This window comes from Gouania willdenowi, chromosome 10 (assembly GCF_900634775.1).
Source record: "Gouania willdenowi chromosome 10, fGouWil2.1, whole genome shotgun sequence".
NCBI lineage: Eukaryota > Metazoa > Chordata > Actinopteri > Blenniiformes > Gobiesocidae > Gouania > Gouania willdenowi.
Window position 1 is genome coordinate 19049122 of NC_041053.1, and position 18266 is coordinate 19067387.

At 38.4% G+C, this 18266-nt stretch overlaps 1 protein-coding gene across 15 annotated transcripts in view; it reads left to right on the plus strand.

Annotated features, from left to right (window-relative positions):
* Positions 1 to 18266, plus strand: part of LOC114471318 (collagen alpha-1(XXIII) chain-like) — a 168898-nt gene that overhangs the window by 111437 nt on the left and 39195 nt on the right. For 12 of the 15 annotated variants that reach the window (XM_028460052.1, XM_028460056.1, XM_028460057.1 and 9 more), the window contains 3 exons: positions 3555 to 3599; positions 7199 to 7206; positions 8076 to 8102. In XM_028460052.1, coding sequence (XP_028315853.1) covers positions 3555 to 3599; positions 7199 to 7206; positions 8076 to 8102 — 80 coding nt within the window. The remainder of the gene's footprint in view (positions 1 to 3554; positions 3600 to 7198; positions 7207 to 8075; positions 8103 to 18266) is intronic. The other 3 variants (XM_028460055.1, XM_028460054.1, XM_028460064.1) reach the window with 1 other exon arrangement.

Below are 18266 nucleotides of genomic sequence, written 5' to 3' on the forward strand. Positions count from 1 at the left end.
AATCGAAACATTAGGTCAGTGGTTCCCCAACTAGGGGGCACCATAAAAAGGGGGGTGTGAGACCCACCTTGCTGAATATTGAGTATGAAAAACAGAAAAATATGTTTATCTTTATTATTACTGTGCTAGAATATGTGATTGTTATTTTTTATGAGGTTTGAAGAATAGTCAAATATTTTTTGCCTTTTTCAATAAATTAATATTTAGCTATTTTGTTGAAATTTGTTGCAAGACTGGGCACAAAAGAAAAAGTTTGGGAACCACAACATTAGGTCATTAGGTATGGGGAAAGGTTCACATTAGCTTTATGTGTTGGTATTCATATCCGACCCATCAATTTAATTCCATTCAACTTTATTTATTTAGCGACAAAATCATCTCAAAGCGCTTAAAATATAGAGTCCATAGTAAGAACGAAAGAACCCAACGAGATCCACATGAACAAGCATTTAGAGACAGTGGGAAGAAAAAACTCCCTCTTTTTTATAGGAAGAAATCTCCAGCGGAACCAAGTTCAGAGAAGGATAGACCATCCGAGTGTCCCAGACTAGTTATGCCGTGAACCATTGATCAGGACTGCCAGCTCCAGCATCAAGACACCTGAAAGTGATAAGAGAGCGGAGGGTGAGGAGAAGGCACAGTCTGCAGGAAAAACATGATATACTATGATACACTCGTTCCTAGTGGTTGGGTTAACATTAAACTTGCGGCATCCTCCATGATCTGAAATGCTACCTCTACAGACAAAGTTTCGTCTTATACTGGTCACACGTATTGATACATGGGGTGGACATCAGTGTAAATGGTCTGAAGCAGTGTGAGCAGTATGATGGGTAATGCAACAAGGTACAGAAGTGGGGGGTTGTTTACAACCCGGCACAACTGTGTCTGACTGGACATCCACCCATTGCAGCCCATTAGAGCTATGTGTAGATGGTGGATCATGTTTGAATATAATGATGGTGTTCTACTATATAATCTTAGTTTTTAGTTCCTATTTTTAGGTTTAGAGTTTTGTTCCTAGTGGTTAGGTTAACGCTATTATACGGTATACACTTTAACAAATAAGTAGGTTTTGAGTTTAGCCTTAAAGGTGGAGAGAGTAGCAGCCTCCCGTACTAAGACTGGGAGCTGGTTCCAAAGGCGAAGAGCCTGGTAGCTGAATGCTCTGCCTCCTGTTCTACTTCTAGACACGTTAGGAACTTCCAGAAGTACAGAAAGAAAGTCATGCTCCTAAAGTGCTGCACGCAACATAATGGTTTTACTTCTATAACAAGAACTTGGCAGTAAGTAATAGTAATCTCACAGTTTTAGGTCTTAGTTCAAGGACTATTTCCAAAGCCATGAGGAGAGAAGCATTGTACGTGGTACAAATACCATCACTTAAGTAGACAGGCAGATACCAGTGATCAAATGTGGGGACAATGATTGAACTGAAGTAAAAGGTAAAAAGCACAGGCTTTAATCCAAGTTTACTCTTCCAAATGTAAAAAGTGACTCTTTGAAGAAAATAATAACCAGACATACTGTATCTGTTCATCAAGTAAGCTATTGTGGACATCTGAAGTCTCCGTCTTGGGCCTATTGTTGTTTTTATCATTTTTAGCAAAAGGAGTCCATCTGTTTTGAAACTGCTCAGAATTAAATGTTCCTCCATTTGCATCACTAAAGAACAAAGTAGAGACTTTCTTCACATAGCTTTTAGCTTCGAAGAAATGATTTATGTGGATTAATTTTTCTTTACCGCAGCAGTTTCACAGCTTTATTTATATGAGTCAGAAAAGACTCTTACTAATGCACGCTTCTCTTAAAGGGGACATATTGTGAAAAATCCACTTTTGCAGCTTAGTTTGTTCACATATGAGGTAACTTGAGTGTCTACCAGCACACAAAATGTGAAATAAATCCATCCAGTCATTTGTTTGTGGTCTGTGTAAGTCTTATAAAACAGAGAAAATTGCTTCGTTTCAAGTTTGTGATGTCACAAGCTAAATTGTGAAAGAAACTACCCTCCCCCCGCTGGTAACTCCACCCATGGACTCCACCCCCAACCTGATGAAAACTTTTTAGTGAAAGTCTGTCATTGTTTTTCTTACCGAATGTGACTGTCGCTGTACTGTTTAAGTGATCAATTTACGGAGTTACTAAAGGATGAGTTCACTTAGAATGTAGACTTATTCAAGAAGTTAACCTCTTTCATTTTGCCCCGGTAAATTGAGGAAGCCTCCCGCTGCAGCCGTGTCACTGTAGCGGGAGGGAGTGGCTCCTGCCTTGGCTTTAAAGACTTTGAGTGACTAGGTCACGCAGGACCTCTTAAAGTCGTGTCATTTACATTGATTTTGAATGTAATCTAGTCACTTCAGTTGCATACGGTGTGAACGCACCTTTAGTGTGTGCCACCCCAAGGAAGACAGAGGCGGGGAAGGGGGAGGTCTATGCAAATCCAGGGATAAACCCCCCAAAACTTAGCGCTCTCAAAGACCTCGATATCACAGGGTCTTAAACCATCCCACTTGCTTAATTCATGTTATGTTTTGACCAACACCAGCACAGGTATGTCATTTAGACAAGCGATTCTCAACTGGTGGGTCGAGACCCAAAAGTGGGTCGTGGACAGTTGTTAAAAAATTAACAAATACTTAATGTCTCTCATGTTGGACTTGTCTTTTATTTTAAAGGAACCTTTTCTTTTGACAAGCATGCTTTAAAATGCATGTTGCAAAGAAAAATATATAGATTTGGATCCATGATAAGATGATGCATCGACCAACTTTTTCAAAGTCAGATATTTTGTTTCCTGGTATGAGCAACGTCAAGATTTATTACTTGCAATTTTCCTGGTCTTCTTAGGAATAACCCATAAAGTTCAGGGACTGAATTGCTATTTCTCTATGGAGTAACATTGGTACTGTGAAAATGAAGAGTAATCCTAATGACATGATTGGGTAAAATCCCCAAAATGGTGATGCCCACATATAAAGCGATATTACGTGTATTTGAGGCTAGAAGTTGAAGTTTTAGAGCGAACATCTAAAGTGCATTCATGTGATGGGTTGGGTATTACTTTATACAAGCATGACAGCAGTGACACGATCTGCAAACAGACTGGCAATCAACAAGTTCCTCTGTGTATGCAAATATGTGTGTGTGTCAGGTGCTGAGTCATCGATATCGGTAGCTCTGGAGATGAATACCATGCAGACCCAAAGGGGTGATTCATGGCCTGCAGCAGGATGAAGTCTAAGAACAGAGGCTAAAGGCACTTTCTGCCTACATTACCTGTTGGTTCTCATCCAGAAATCCTGCTGTTTTCTCAATCGCTAGCAGAAAGCTGGCAGGTAACAGCGGTCTCACTGTAGAATCAGACAAGCTTGTTGTATTTATGATCCATCCATGAACTCTGGGTTTTTGCCACTCTTTAGTTCAGTTTTTAATATATCACTATATGTCCGAAATAAATAATTCCGAATAAACATCAAATGATTACTACTCTTTTATGCAGCTGTGATTAAAGTCATTGGTCATTGATTTGAATCTTTGTTTTATTTCAACAGGACCTCCAGGTAAACGTGGACGAATGGGACGAAGAGGGGAACCCGGTAAGTAAAGAGCAGTACTTGCTTCATCTGAACACTCACTCTTTCAATACACGCTGGATCACTTTTCTCAACGTTGGATCAGAGAGCAGCTATTGCATGAATCCATAAGTTAAGCAGCTCCATTATGTACTAAAAGTGGCCCTTCTGCCCGTCCATCCACATTTGTGCCAGCACAGCGTAAACTTGAGCCATGTGGTTGCGCTAACTTTGCCCAGATGTCGGTCGTTCCCTCTGAGCAGCAGCAGCTGCTCTGGTTCAAGCTGAACTTGAGTCTCTGCTGCCAACATTCTGGTGCCGCTCTCAACCCAAACCACAAAACACACATCATGAAACCAAAGGGACACATCGGGCCGTGACAGATCGAGCAGATACTCGGTTTGGGTCTTTTGACTTGCTTTTACTCCTCAGTGTTGACTGCAACTACTCATGCCACAACAACGAGCTGATTTTATCGAACCTTGGGGTTGAGGCAGGATGTGTGTTGAATGAGTCAACGTCCAGATTCGTTCTGAATCATTGTTGACTAAGGAACAATTTTATGGATTTACGGCTCATCTGACCAAAGTTAATTCTAAAACTATTCTCCGTTTTTTTAATTAACCTAACTCCTTTTATTGAGACATATTGTAGCGGAATGTACAATTACCCATAGCTCTGTCCATCATTTAGAGAGTAAAAAGTACACAGATGTCATAATTAATCCACAAATCCACTCCCACCAAACCGTGCTTCATCCACAAAACAAAATAAGTGATATAATAAAAAAATATATATGTTTATGAAAAAACAGGAGAATAAGCCAAAAACAAAAATAAGGAAGATAACTTCTAATATAGATGTAATAGTGAATACAGGTGAATAAACATGTTTTTTAAAACCTTGATGATAAGAAAAAATAGATTTTAAAAACAAGAGATGAATCTCCCGCAAATATAAATAATAATTTAATAAATTTATTAACATTAAGATTAAAACTTGCATCTTGATGATTTAAGCAGTGCTTGAGAGATTTGACATTCGAGGGGTGTCTCAAAAGATCTATGCACCCAGAGTAAAAGAAACATTCCCTGCTATTTAACTCACATAAAAAGTGAACAATTAACAAAACAAATCTGTAAATCTGAAAGCTGCCTTTAAAAAAGGACTTTCCTTTAAAACACAGATAAAAAAATATCACTGAAAACAAAGCTCCAAATTTCATGTGTCGGTGAATATTTACAGTAGTGCAGCAACATGTGCAGGATTTACCCAGTGCCGCAGTTTGGACAACGTTGATTACTGTTATGGTGTATTCGATGGAGTTGTTGACAACAGATATATAGAGTAACACCACACTTGGACATTAATCACAATACTGTGTATACGACTTTAATGCATCTTGATCAGCACAGATTATGAGGATTCCTCCAAGGTCTGCTGTTTCCACAGACAATCAGGAAGAGGACTAAACACAGTTGTTTTCCAGATGGGTAGTGTGTGTGTGCGTGTGTGTGTGTTACTATTAGAAGGCCTTCTGAGGAGGTTCAGTGGGGAATGGACTCACGTTAGAGTGTCAGTGTCTGGATGGAGATATAGATTCATGCATGATGCATTATTATGGATTATGGGTTTGTGAGTAGACTGTCCTTGAAGGCTGGTGAAGTTGTAGGTGTCTTTATTCTCTGCATCTAAGAAAGTCCTTAAAAAATGCAGTGAAATGTTAAAAAGTGAATTATCAATAAATGACTAAAGTCTCATCTTTTCCACCAGGTCACACGAATTCTCTTCATTTGTTTACTTTCATTAGTCTGTACAATGCGCACACACACACACACACACACACACACGTGTGCGTGTGTCTCCAGAGACACAGTGTGTTTGTTTACCTTAGTGTCTGGCCCTGGAGGTCCTCATTGAAGCGTCTAGACGCAGCTAAACTTGATTAACTTGGTTTTTTTAGCCTCGTAAACTTTTTTCCTCTTTTTCTCCTTCACTGCTCACCTAGAATGGACGCACGTTTAGATGCTTTTTGATTTCAAGGCTCCCTAATAATTAGTGAGGATTTTACACATCCTCACTAATTATTTGGGAGCCTTGAATCAATATTTGAAGGCTCAATATTATTATTATTGTTATTATTATTGGAGTTTTTGTACGTTTAAGGGTAATTGATTAACTGTAGTGACTAGGAAGGGTTTCAGTTTCAGGTAATGGTTACCATGGCAACAACAATCATAGCAACAATTATCATGGCAATGAGTTGAACAATTGTTATCAGAACAGAGACATCACATCACACAGGGATGGCTGCTGGCTCCTTTGATGTGTCACCAGCCAATCAAGAGCCAGCAAAGGGACCAAAGGGATCTTATCAAAATAAAAGCTGATAATGTAAAGGTTGCAGATTGACCCTTTAAAATAAAAGCTGATAATGTAAAGGTTGCAGATTTACCCTTTTAAATAAAATCTGATAATGTAAAGGTTGCAGATTGACCCTTCAAAATAAAAGCTGACTCTGTGAAGATATCCTCTCCTGTCATGTACTGAGTTTAGCTCCGTACTGAGATTATAACCCTAACCTAATCCAGTAAACAAATAAAACATGTGTCCGTTCACTATGAAATGAAGAATAAACAAAAGTGAATCATTGTTTTTTTTAGCAAAAATAAATTATTCGGTAGTGCGCATGTGCACGCATGCGCATATATGCGCATATACAATCTCAGTACGATGCGCACTCAGTACATGACACCGGTCTCACATGCATCCTCACTAACATCTTATTCACAAAATGCACATTGTTTAATTCTACTTACTTTTTTGTGATTTCAAGTTTATTTGTTGTTCTTTTTTATCACAAATTCACAATTTTCTCAACAGTGTGTGGTTGTTAATTATTTATAGTGGTTCTTTAGGTACTCGGTGCTGCTTTTCTACAGAAAAAAACTGTGTTTAATCTGTTTTTGTGCTGCTTATGCATTATGAAATATTAACTACTTTAAATATTTTACTGGGCTTTGTAAGGGGTTATGTGTTTTTTTTTTTTTGGTGCCCTCTGCCTTACACTCTCACAGTTTCTTTTAAAGGGATAATCCACTAAAACCTTTCAGTCTGACAGGAGGACTTTAATCCCTGCTGTTGTTTTTTCTTGATCGTACAAAAACCAGAATGTATACTTTGCTGCTGAGACTTTCAGTCATCAGACAGACCCAACCTGAGACATCTCAGATGTAGTTGGGGGTGACACAGTTCACCAGCACACCACGACATTTTGACTTTGTGTCTTCCATCAAACCCACTGGTACTAAAGTACGGGCCTTGAAATGACTTCACAATCTAATCCAAGACATGAGCCATTATTCAGAAGTCTGTTTATCATAACGGCTACACCACAAACAGCATTGGCAGCAGCTTTATTGGATCTGTTCTGGCTCACATTTGAGCGGTCATTTACCGCCATCAACTAACGAACCACATTGCATGCATAGATTTTCCGTCCCGTAGCGTTTTTTTAGAGAGAAACTGATTGTTGTACAAACTAGATGTCACTATGCTTTTTTTGTCACTGAAGGATAACGCTTAACCTTCTGACTCATTGTGTCCCTCTTTTCTGTTTGCAGGGCTTCCTGTAAGTACAGATTCATCTCATCCAGGTTGTATTGAACAATAACACATCTTATCCATCAGAAACCATAGAAAATAACACTAAGTCCATGTTCTCACGCACCAAAAAGATAGAGACACACACACATGGGTTTTAAGTGTGAACAAGACAACAGCTGGTCTCTTTAGTTGTGTTTTTTTTTTTTTTTATGTATTTTTAACATGTAAATATAAACTGCTGTTACATTTTTCTGGCATGGAAAGCATTTACAGTCTCCAGCATGTTTAAATTATGTGTTAAAAAACTCAGGGAATGGTTACATCTATCAGAAATGGTCTGTTTTGTCTGTCTCTCTTTTTGGCCAAGTAAGAATAAAACAAGGTGTCGTTTAATTCCCATGAACACATTTAAATTCCTACAACCGTTATCCTATAAAGTTGAAGAGAAGGTGTGGACACACCTGCTGTGCCACGAGTATAAATCTCTCAGGGCCAAATGTCTGAGTGTAGTTTTTTGGCTGGAACATTTGGTATGGTGTAAAACTACTGAACTAACCTGGTTTGCTGTAGGTAAGCAAACCAGGTTTTTTTTTTTTTATTGTTGACGTAAATGAATGAGGAATTCATAATCAAAGAAGTCGTAAAAACTCAGCATGACTATGAAGCCATTTTCATTCTGCACATATCACAGATATTATTTTAGCTTCATTAGGAATCATTGAAAACAGCCTCAGTCCTTTATAACATTTAGTACGTTCCATCTCGATTCACGAGCAATGGTGCGCGGCGCGGCGCTGACCTTCCAGGTTAATAATGTGTGTGACTGTATGCAGCTGTGAGTTTAATGTGTAGACATGTCTCAGTGCTTCATGCTTCGTTGTCTAACCTCACCAGGGCAAGGCTGGACGGGATGGATACCCGGTAAATGTGATTTTTATTCCTCCTGTCACCCTTTTCAATCTGTTCAGCCAATCACGTGTCTGCTCTTCACCCCATAATTCACCTCTGGAATAATTCAAGCTTCTTCTTTTACCATCTTGCCTTCTTGGCTCTTTATACCTTCCTCTCTGTGTGACTTTCACAGCTTTGTAACTGTTAATGATGCATCCTACACCATGACCAAGAGGTTCCCTAAATACAATCATAGAAAACATAATCAGATATCGCCTGAGGTGTAAAGAGTACTGATACATTCTACTCAAGTAGAAGTACTGTTAGTTGATTGAAATTGTACTCAAGTACAAGTAAGTCATACACAAAATATTCAAGTACAAGTAAAAAGTATCTCGATTAAATAGTACTCAAAGTAAAAGTTACTAGTTACTTTCAAACCCCATGTTTATATTTGGTAATAAATCTTGCCACGATTCCCTTGCATACAGTAAATATCTCATGTATAAACTCAAAAAGGGAGAGATGACATTTTTTACAAAGGCATCCGTATAAATACAAAGGGTTGTCAAAATGTACAATGAATTAAATTAAAAATAAATCAAATTCTCAGAGTACAGCTAATGTTAAAAGCAACTGGCATTCAGTGCTGTTTTGGCGCCATGCATTACGTTTAATCTGATTGGTCAGCTATGATGTGATGCATTTGACTATTGTCATTGTTTGTAGTTTCACAACGTCCATTGATCATTTTAAAACTAAAAAATAATAATTTACTCAGTTACGGTTGGGTGTAGAAATGCAACAAATTACTTTACTTTAAAAATAAATAAGTATAAATAATATATATATATATATAAGTACCCATAAAAACAACTTAATGACAGTACTTGCATGGGATCTACTATCACAGATATTTGATGATTCTTACTAAATTAGCATAGATTTGACTGTATTTATTGTTATATGCACCTTAGTGCTGAGACAGGTAAATATTGATTATTGGTGCAAATGTTGTGTGATAAATAAATAAAAATGCAAATCATTAGATTAAACAGACTTGAAATGTAAAAAATGCCTTGATGAAGTACCCATAAAAGCATCTCAGTTACAGTACCGTGAGCACTTGTAATCCATTTCTTTCACCTCTGGATATCGTTCTTTTTGCCACTTTTTCCAATTAATCATTTAATATCCCAAATGCATTATTGTTGGTAATGCATGAGTAGTAATATGGTAATAGAGCAATCCCTTTCAAACCAATTGCATTGGCGTGAAGCAGATCAATTGAAATGCTAATTGCTAGTGTCCCTGTCCGATATTGATATCGGATATCAGTTCGATATCAGCCTGAAAACGAATATCGGATTTAAATTTCCGAATTTTCGTTTTTTTTTTTGTGTTTTTTGTTTTTCCTTTCCCCAATTCATTTTTCATTTATTTTATTCAATTGTAGAATACTGTAGATATCATGTTGAAGGTTAAAATGTATGTAACCATTTGGTTAATAATGAATGGGTCAGTTTTTCTCATACCTACTGCTGCTGACTATTGTTCTCTGTTTGAGCAACATCACTTTATCAAGCCTTTTCTAACATTCAACACGACAAAACAAGTAATTATTATTTTTTTAGGAAAGAAAAAAAGTAATAAAAGAATGTATGATTCGTGCTGATATCGGATCAATATCGGTATCGGCCGACACGCAAGGCTACATTATCAGTATCATATCGGAAATGAAAAAGTTGTATCGGGACATCCCTAATAATTGTTGCAGTTTTACTCCACACTTTGAACCTATGTATAGTTTCCATGGTGACCCAGTGTACTTCCCAAATTGTGGATTGGAGAACTGTTTGTTCCATGTTGGGAATGTGAGGCAGATTCCCAGTCAGTCAGTCAGTGCCTGGCATGGTCCAGCCTCTCTGACGGGAACTACTGCTGCTAATCACACACAGGTGGAGTCGGACCACTGTAAAGTGTGTGCTGCTCGTTCCCTGTTTGTTGGCCCATGACCCTGTTTATCTTTGTCACTGTTGTTGTTAGAAATCCCACCGCTCTGGATCTTTTTACTGTTGTTCCAAGCTGTGAAAAACTCTTCAATTAGTTCCGTTCAAATAAAACTTTTATCCTCGTATTGTTGAATTTTGTGTAATGAAGATCATTCTTGGTCCTAGATTAAACAGAGAACTTCAGCAAAGCCTGTGTGAGGACACCACAGTACACAGAAGATTGTTCTAAAAGCTTGGGTAGAGTCAATCAGTCGTTCTTGTCATTGTCACAAGCCTCCTCTCTACTGAATGACATAATTCAATATCTTGTAATACTCAAAAGTTTTTACAATTATTATTTTAATTGGCGTTTATTAAATTGTTTGTTTGTCTTTTATCAGGTTTACATCAAAAGTATTTAACAGATTTTGACAGCACAGATAGACCTTACGCTATGGAAGATTCCATTACATTTTGGAGGGGAACGGGATGAATATACTGATTCTAGATCAGTTTAAAAAACATCCCTATCTTTTTTATCATCGGTATAACTTTTAGAATGAATATATTTGTTCTGAATCGATTGATCTATATGGTATTTTACTCCGTTATGTCAGGTTATTTCTCCAATTATCTTGCCGCGTTTCATCCATATTGGGTGCGAGATGCAAATTTCATGTAGATTTTTTAAATGAATGGGGTGCTCATACTTTTGGACCTACTGTATCGTTATTAATGTGGATAGAAACTTTTAAAATGTGAATGATCATTAGGGGTGTGAAATAATATTGATTTCACGATATATCGCGATTTTTTGGGTGCCGATTTTGAATTAAAAAAAATGTTATCGATTTTTAAAGAAAAGAAAAACCTGTTTTTTTTTCTTTCTCAGATATTTAATCACTATTTTTCTTATTGTGTTTTTCACATTTTTGTGAACGTGTGTTTTCTACTACTCGAGACATTGTCACTTCTCAGCGGAGCAGCCTAACTACTGGGCATGTTGCTCCTGTACATAAAAACCTTGTGCCACTTCTGCAACTCCACTCCGGTAGATGGCGCCATAGATATAATAATAATAATAATAATAATAAATATGATATTTTGAAGCAAAAAGTTTTGACTCAATTTGTCCTCTGAATGATCAATATCTTCTGATGAACACATACAGCAACTTGATTTTTCATCTCTATGTTTAATTTTGATATGAACTGGGTAGAATATCGCAATATATCGTGATATTTTTGCACCAATAATCAGTATTTACCTTCCTCAGGACTAAGGTGCATATAGCAATAAATGCAGTCAAATCTATGGTAATTTAGCAAGAATTGTCAAATATCTGTGATAGTAGATCCCATGCAGAGGTGAAAGTAATGTGCTCACATTACTGTAATTGAGATGCTTTTATGGGTACTTTTTTGAGTACATTTCTAAATCAGTAATTTTACTTGTACTTAAGTACATTTTAACAGAAGTAATTTGGTTATATTTCTACACCCAACTATTACTGAATAAATTAGAATTTTTTGTGATTATTTTTATTTTCGTTATAAAGTTTATGATGAGTTTATGAAGGCACATTGAACACAATCCATATGTTCTTAGTCATGCCATTTCTGGTCAATACCCAGCCGCTTTCTTCAGCTCAGGTTGGTGTTTCTACCTATTATGTTGTTACCCACATGGCACATTTGGCATGGCACTGTTTTAGAGTTCAATAGATATACTTTTTTTTATTGTTGTTTTATTTTATTTTTTAAAGAATTATACATTTTGACAAACCTTTTGTTTTATACAGATGCCTTTGTGGAAAATCCATTTTGCTCCAATAGTGAAAGATTTCGTCTCTTCCTTTTTAATTTTCTACATGAGTTGTTTACTGTATGCAAGGGAACCGTGGCAAAATGTTACCAGAAATAACTTAAGCACTACTTAATTGAGCTATTTTTTTTACTTGTACTTCAGTATTCTATGTATGACTTTTTTTTTTTTTTTTTTTTTTTAATATAAAAAAAAAAAAAACAAAAAAAAAAGTATTCTATGTATGACTTACTTGTACTTGTCTTTGCACCTCTGATCTCATTTTTTGTTCAAGCTGAACAATCACTATGAATCAATAAACTGTCAGTATGCAGGCTGTGTGATGTGTGTGTGGATGTTTTTTTTTTCTACTTTGCAACGCATATCAATACTTTTTCTAATGTGAGTCTTTTGCCTTATTTGTGTGCAGAGGTGGAGTGGCCACCTGGCATTCTGGGCATTGTCCCAATGGGCCGCCATCGACCCAAAGTGGGCCGGTCCGGTCTGTTTTTTTTTGCCGGGGGTTTAAGAGCGAGTGCAGGCAGACATGGTAACAGGTGGCCAAAATTCGACCAAAAGTAGCAAAAACTTGGCAATAAAAGAGTGTAAAGTAAATAAAATGTGCCAAAAGCAGTCGAGTGGCCAAAAAATTGACAAAGATGAATCAGGTAGTATGTAATGACAAAATAAGCAAAATGTGGCAAACAATAGTGGAAAAAAGGCAAAAATGTGGAACAAAAAGAGGCAAAATGTATGGAAAAAAAAAACCGAGTGGTATTTGTTGGGCAAAGGTTAGCTTATTTGGATGAAAAGTGGGCAAAAAAATTCAAGAAAGGACAAAAATTTGATAAAAGTGTCAAAATTAACTTGCAAAAATGAACAAAAAATTGCATTAGTTCAGGCAGGCACGGAAGTCAAGCTAGTCCAGCCCCTTCATCTGTCAGTAGCTGTAAACAAGTGACAGCATCCATCCGCTAATCAGTTAATCATCCAGCTGATCATGTTCTATGCTTCCCGTTGGTTAGAGTTGGCCTCAGCGCTGCATTTAAACCACGGCAACACGCCTACTTCTGCTTCCTCTGCAAACGCCTCGCAACCCACCCCCACCCCAGCTCCTCCTCTGTCTAATTAAACACTGTCTTTTGTTGCCATCTAAACATCTGTGCTTCTGTTCCAGATTGTCATGCTGACCGCTCTTTCTGCTTATGCCTCTCCAGGTCCCAGAACAGAGCCTTACTGCCAACTCTAAAATGCATGCTAAATAAAGCTATTTGACTAAAGTGATCCTGACTGAAATAAGAAAAAAGTGGCATTCATTGGCAAAAGGTAGCTAAAATCTGAAAAGTGTCAGAACTTTTTGAAAAGGGGCAAAAATTGGACAAAGGAAGTTGCAAAATGGCCTAAGGAAATATGTAAAAAGGGGTTAAAAAGTTTCCCCCTTTTTAAGGTTTTCTGAGGGAATAATATTGAAATGAAGACATACTGTAAAGAGCCACATGTTAAGCATCACTGACTTAATAACAACTTCTACGTGGTGTCCACTGATAATATTGTGGGCTGGTCTGGACTGAAGGGTAGGTCTGATATCAATAAATGTGGAAGCTCCAAGGATGAGAACCAGATAAATCACACGAGCCGTAACGTTGGCCATGTATCGTTGAATTCAGCTGCAGCATAGACGATGGAGTTTCACATACCGGAGCGTTAAAAAGGCTTTTCTTCCTGTTTGTGTACGTGGGTCTGTGAGGGGCAGTTGTGTGTGTGTGGAACCCATAGTTGATGTACTTCTCAGTAACAAAGGCCAGAACCCTGGAAGTGGTCAGAGGTCTGAATGCATTTGTGAACGTCTGATATGTTTTCACACCAGAAACGTCTCTCTCATGCATCTCTCTCATGAATGTGGTCGGCACGAACTACACAAACGGGTGAAGTCAGTTACCGGGGAACCACATTGCTGCGCCAGAGACTCTGGCCAGAAAAACTTCTTTCTTTGGTAAAACAAACATCAAGATCACTTTTCTCTTATAGTGTCTCTTTGAATTAAATCAGATGCTTGTTTGGAGTATTATGACCCCTTTGGAGCCAAAAATCTGTAACGGTGCACATTAACACATAACTCAGCAGCATAGGCAGAACAACTGAGGTTTAAAATAAAGATCTCAGTGTGTTTCATCATGAGTCCAACGTCAGGGCAGCTTTTAGATGCGTTCAACATATTTCAGTGTTTGCAACTCAATGTGCTACTTTGTGAGGCGCACTATTACGCAACCAGCTTATCAGCCAATCATCGCACACACACACACACACACACACACACGCACACAGCCAAGTTTAGGGTTCACAGAGATTGTTTGAAAAGCAGTTGTTTTTGAGAAAAAGCCTTGTTTGAAAAAGATTAAGATTAGTTCAACATGATTAAATAAACAGTTTTTCACTACCGCAATATGAAATAAAGGAAAACGGTACCCCTCTCTGACTGCACACATATATCAAACCTTAAAAATAATGAGCTCCAACTAAAGTCCAAAACAAGGTTCCCTGCTGTCCACTAATAACAGGAATATATGGTGTTATTTCACACAGGTTTGAATGTTTTCATGGTGCCGCCACGTTCATTAAAACAAATCAGCACTTTATTAAATCACTGTCCCAAGAATTAAAGCACCACTGAATTCCCACAAAATCAAGTTGCCAGTGAGTATATAAATATCTATTTTGCTTCCATGGAAATTAAAAAAAATATATAAATCTGTTTCTATATTAACTACTAATGCTAATTCTAAAATGTAATTAATTTCACTTATTTGATTAGAATTACAACCCTTCTTCATTCTATGTTCTGGCCCAAACACGCGGGTACTAGATTAATGTAGGACGTCTTAAAACCAAGTTTTACACATTGAACAGCTATCTCTTTATAAAAGCAAGGAATCTCTGTCTGTCTGTCTGTGCGTGCGTGCGTGCGTGCGTGCGTGCGTGCGTGCGTGTGTGTGCGTGTGCGTGTGTTCCTCAAATATCTCTGTGGATCAGGATCAGACTGACCTGAGGGTTTCAACATGGCTGCTGCTTGGTTCAACGTCAGATTTGTTTGGACTGCAATGATACCGTTAATAAATTATTTCTCAAATGCTTTACAAATTCCCTGTGCATCTAAACTGACTGTTGTGGGTTAATGACACTAAACGAGTCCAGACCGAGTCTGTTCCGGTCTGAGGAGATCCAGGTCCAAGGACAACAAACTAGAATAGATGTGGTTCAACTCCCTACAGTGTCTTTGCTAAAAGCCAAAATATATGAAAACACAACAGTTACAACTCTACACATTTCACAATAAACCTAAATGTCCCTGACGTCCCAAATTCAAAGACAACCACATTTGGTCATCCATGAAAAAGATACTGAACCTCCCACTTTTCTATAGTAATACATACTGTACTTCTTATGGGCACTGTACTAGCATTAGCAAAGTAAAAGAAGCTTTGAGGCAGCTTTTAATAGTACAGTCTATATAGAGATGCTCTATGAATAAGGAGTAGTATGCATCAAATAGTCTTTAAGCATCCTTCTGTTTTTATTGGAGACTAAAGGTAAGCTGCTTATAGTAAATACGAGGGATGGGACAATACAATACATAGGATTCTCAAACTTGGGGTCGGGAGACACTGGGAGGGGGTCACCAGATGCCTTCGAGAAACAGAATATTTTCTGAACAATTTGAGCACGTTTGCTTATTTTTACCCTTTTTTTCTAACACTAATTTTTTTCTTGCCACATTTTTTTTCCTTTCAATGCATTTTGCAACATTACTCCCATTTCTGCCACTTCTCCATCAAATTTGAATGCCTTTTCTACACATTTTTAAAGCCTTTTCTCACCTAATACCCTTTTTACCACTTTTTTGTCCATTTTTGGTCACTGTAATTTGATACTTTTTACCAATTTCTGTGGTTTTTAAAATCCCATTTTACCAGCTTTTCCATCATTTTTGGTCGCTTTTAACCCATTTTATTTCTAATTAAAAGAAGTATTTGCCTCTTTAGGATGACTATATACCGTATAGCCCAAATAATACAAATATCTTGGACAATAGTGGATATCATATATATAAATAAATAAATGTAATTATCACAGATTCACTGCGATGGACTGGTGCCCTGTCCAGGGTGTACCCCCGCCCAGTGCCCAATGAGAGCCGGAGATTGGCACCGGCAGACCCCCGCGACCCTGTGAGACAGGAGCAAGTGAACCATCATTTTGCTGACTTAATGGATGGGCCCCAAAAACTCTCCCCTTTATTCCCCCTTATAGATGGTCCTGTCTCCATATGACTGTTCTTCAGTGTTCATGTCTGTGTTCAACCACCTTTAGGTACAGTGGGGTCCCCGGTCTCTAGAACCTTTATTTTGGGGGTTGCGGGCTAAAAAGTTAAAGAACCACTGCGATAGACAAAAATGGGTTCGCCATAGCGATGCAATATTTTTGTAATAATAATGCATCAATTTTATATAGCGCTTTTTTAGACACTCAAAGTCGCTTTACAGAATTAAGGGATTATTCTTTCACTCCACAGTTAGTGGTGGTAAGCTACTGTTGTAGCCACAGCTGCCCTGGGGCAGACTGATGGAAGCGAAGCTGCCAAAGTGCGCCATTGGCCCCTCCGACCACCACCAACACCCACTCACACACTACATTCATACTAGGCAATGTGGGTGAAGTGCCTTGCCCAAGGACACAATGACAGATACCACTGGGGGCACTGCCACCCCACTGTGGCACCTGGAATTCTCAGTGGTCTCCATCCAACTACTAACCAGACCCAGACCTGCTTAGCTTCCGAGCTCTAATGAGATCGGGCAACGACAGGCTGGTATGCACTAAAGAACTAACCAGAACAATCTGGTGTGGATTATTTTTATATCTGACCCCCACACCCTCTTCACAATACCACTCGTACCCTCGACAATGCATCTGCGATATCTTGTCCCACAAGTCCCTCTGATTTGTAGCTTCATCACCTCCTCCTACTCTATACCAATATAAAAAACTCCAATGAATCTGAGGTTCAGTTGCTGATGATGGTGAGCATGAACAAACTTTGCTTCAGGTGGCACACACATGCTCAGACATTCACGCCAAGCGGATCATCAGTGAAACGATGTGTGTGCGTGAGAGAGGGATCTTACGTTTGTTTTCTCTCCTCGTGTGACCCTCATCCCTCCTTCCTCTCATAAATCCAAGCCAAAGGAAGTTTTAGTTCAGGATGGAGATTTCCCGCTTTCAAACAGTCAGAAAGATTTTTTTTTAAAAAAAACAATGCAGTGGTGTTTGCTTGTATGCGCACACACACACACACACACACACACAGAATGGTTTCCCTTCATATGCTTGGTCACCAGGGTGCCCGACCACAAGCGTGTTTATACCACAGTGCCAGGCTGTGACAGACAGCGGACCTCACTCAGCAGAAATGGGTTTAGGGCTTTTGTTCAGCGTTCCAGGCTGCTGAGCTCAGATTAAAGCCAGACTGTCACCCAACAACATGTCAGTAATGTTCTGTCCCAAACAGCTTCCTGGTATGCTTTATGATGATGTTCAGTTACAGCCACTGTCTCCTTTTTTAATAAAGAAAAGGTCAAGTGTCTTAAATGATGCATGTGTAAACAGGGGTGGACTGGGACCAAAATTCAGCATTTTCTGTTTTGACACCACGTAGAAGCCATTATTAAGTCAGTGATTCTCAACATGTGGCTCTATATGTCTCAATTTCAATTATTATTCCCCCAGAAAACCTTAAAATGGGGAAACTTTAACCCCTTTTTACCCAATTCCTTTGGCCATTTTGCAACTTCCCTTTTCAAGAAGTTCTGACACGTTTTTCAGACTTTAGCTACCTTTTGCCAATAGATATGCCTGTTTTCCCATTTTTCCTAAGTTCTTTTTTGACATTTTTATCCCATTTTTGTTTTTCTTTATATTTTCTTGGCCCCTTTTTCATCCAAACAAGCTAACTTTCCCCAGTTAATACCACTTGCTCCTTTAACTCCTTACATTTTGCCTCTTTTTGTTCCACATTTTTGCCCTTTTTCACTAATATTTGCCATATTTTGCTCATTAAAGCTTCCCTTTGCCATTACATACAACCTGGTTCCTCTTTATTTGCCCATCTTTTGGCCACTCTTGACTGCTTTTGGCCCATTTTAGTCACTTTACACTATTTCTTGCCACGTTTGAACCATTTTTGGCCACCTGTTAACATATCTGGCTCCACTCGCTTGTCCAAAAAAAAAAAAATCAAACCACGTGGAGGACCGGACCGGCCCACTTCGGGTCAATGCCCGGCATGCCAGATGGCCGGTCTGCCCTTGTGTGTAAAGAATACTCTCATGTTATGTCCTGATAG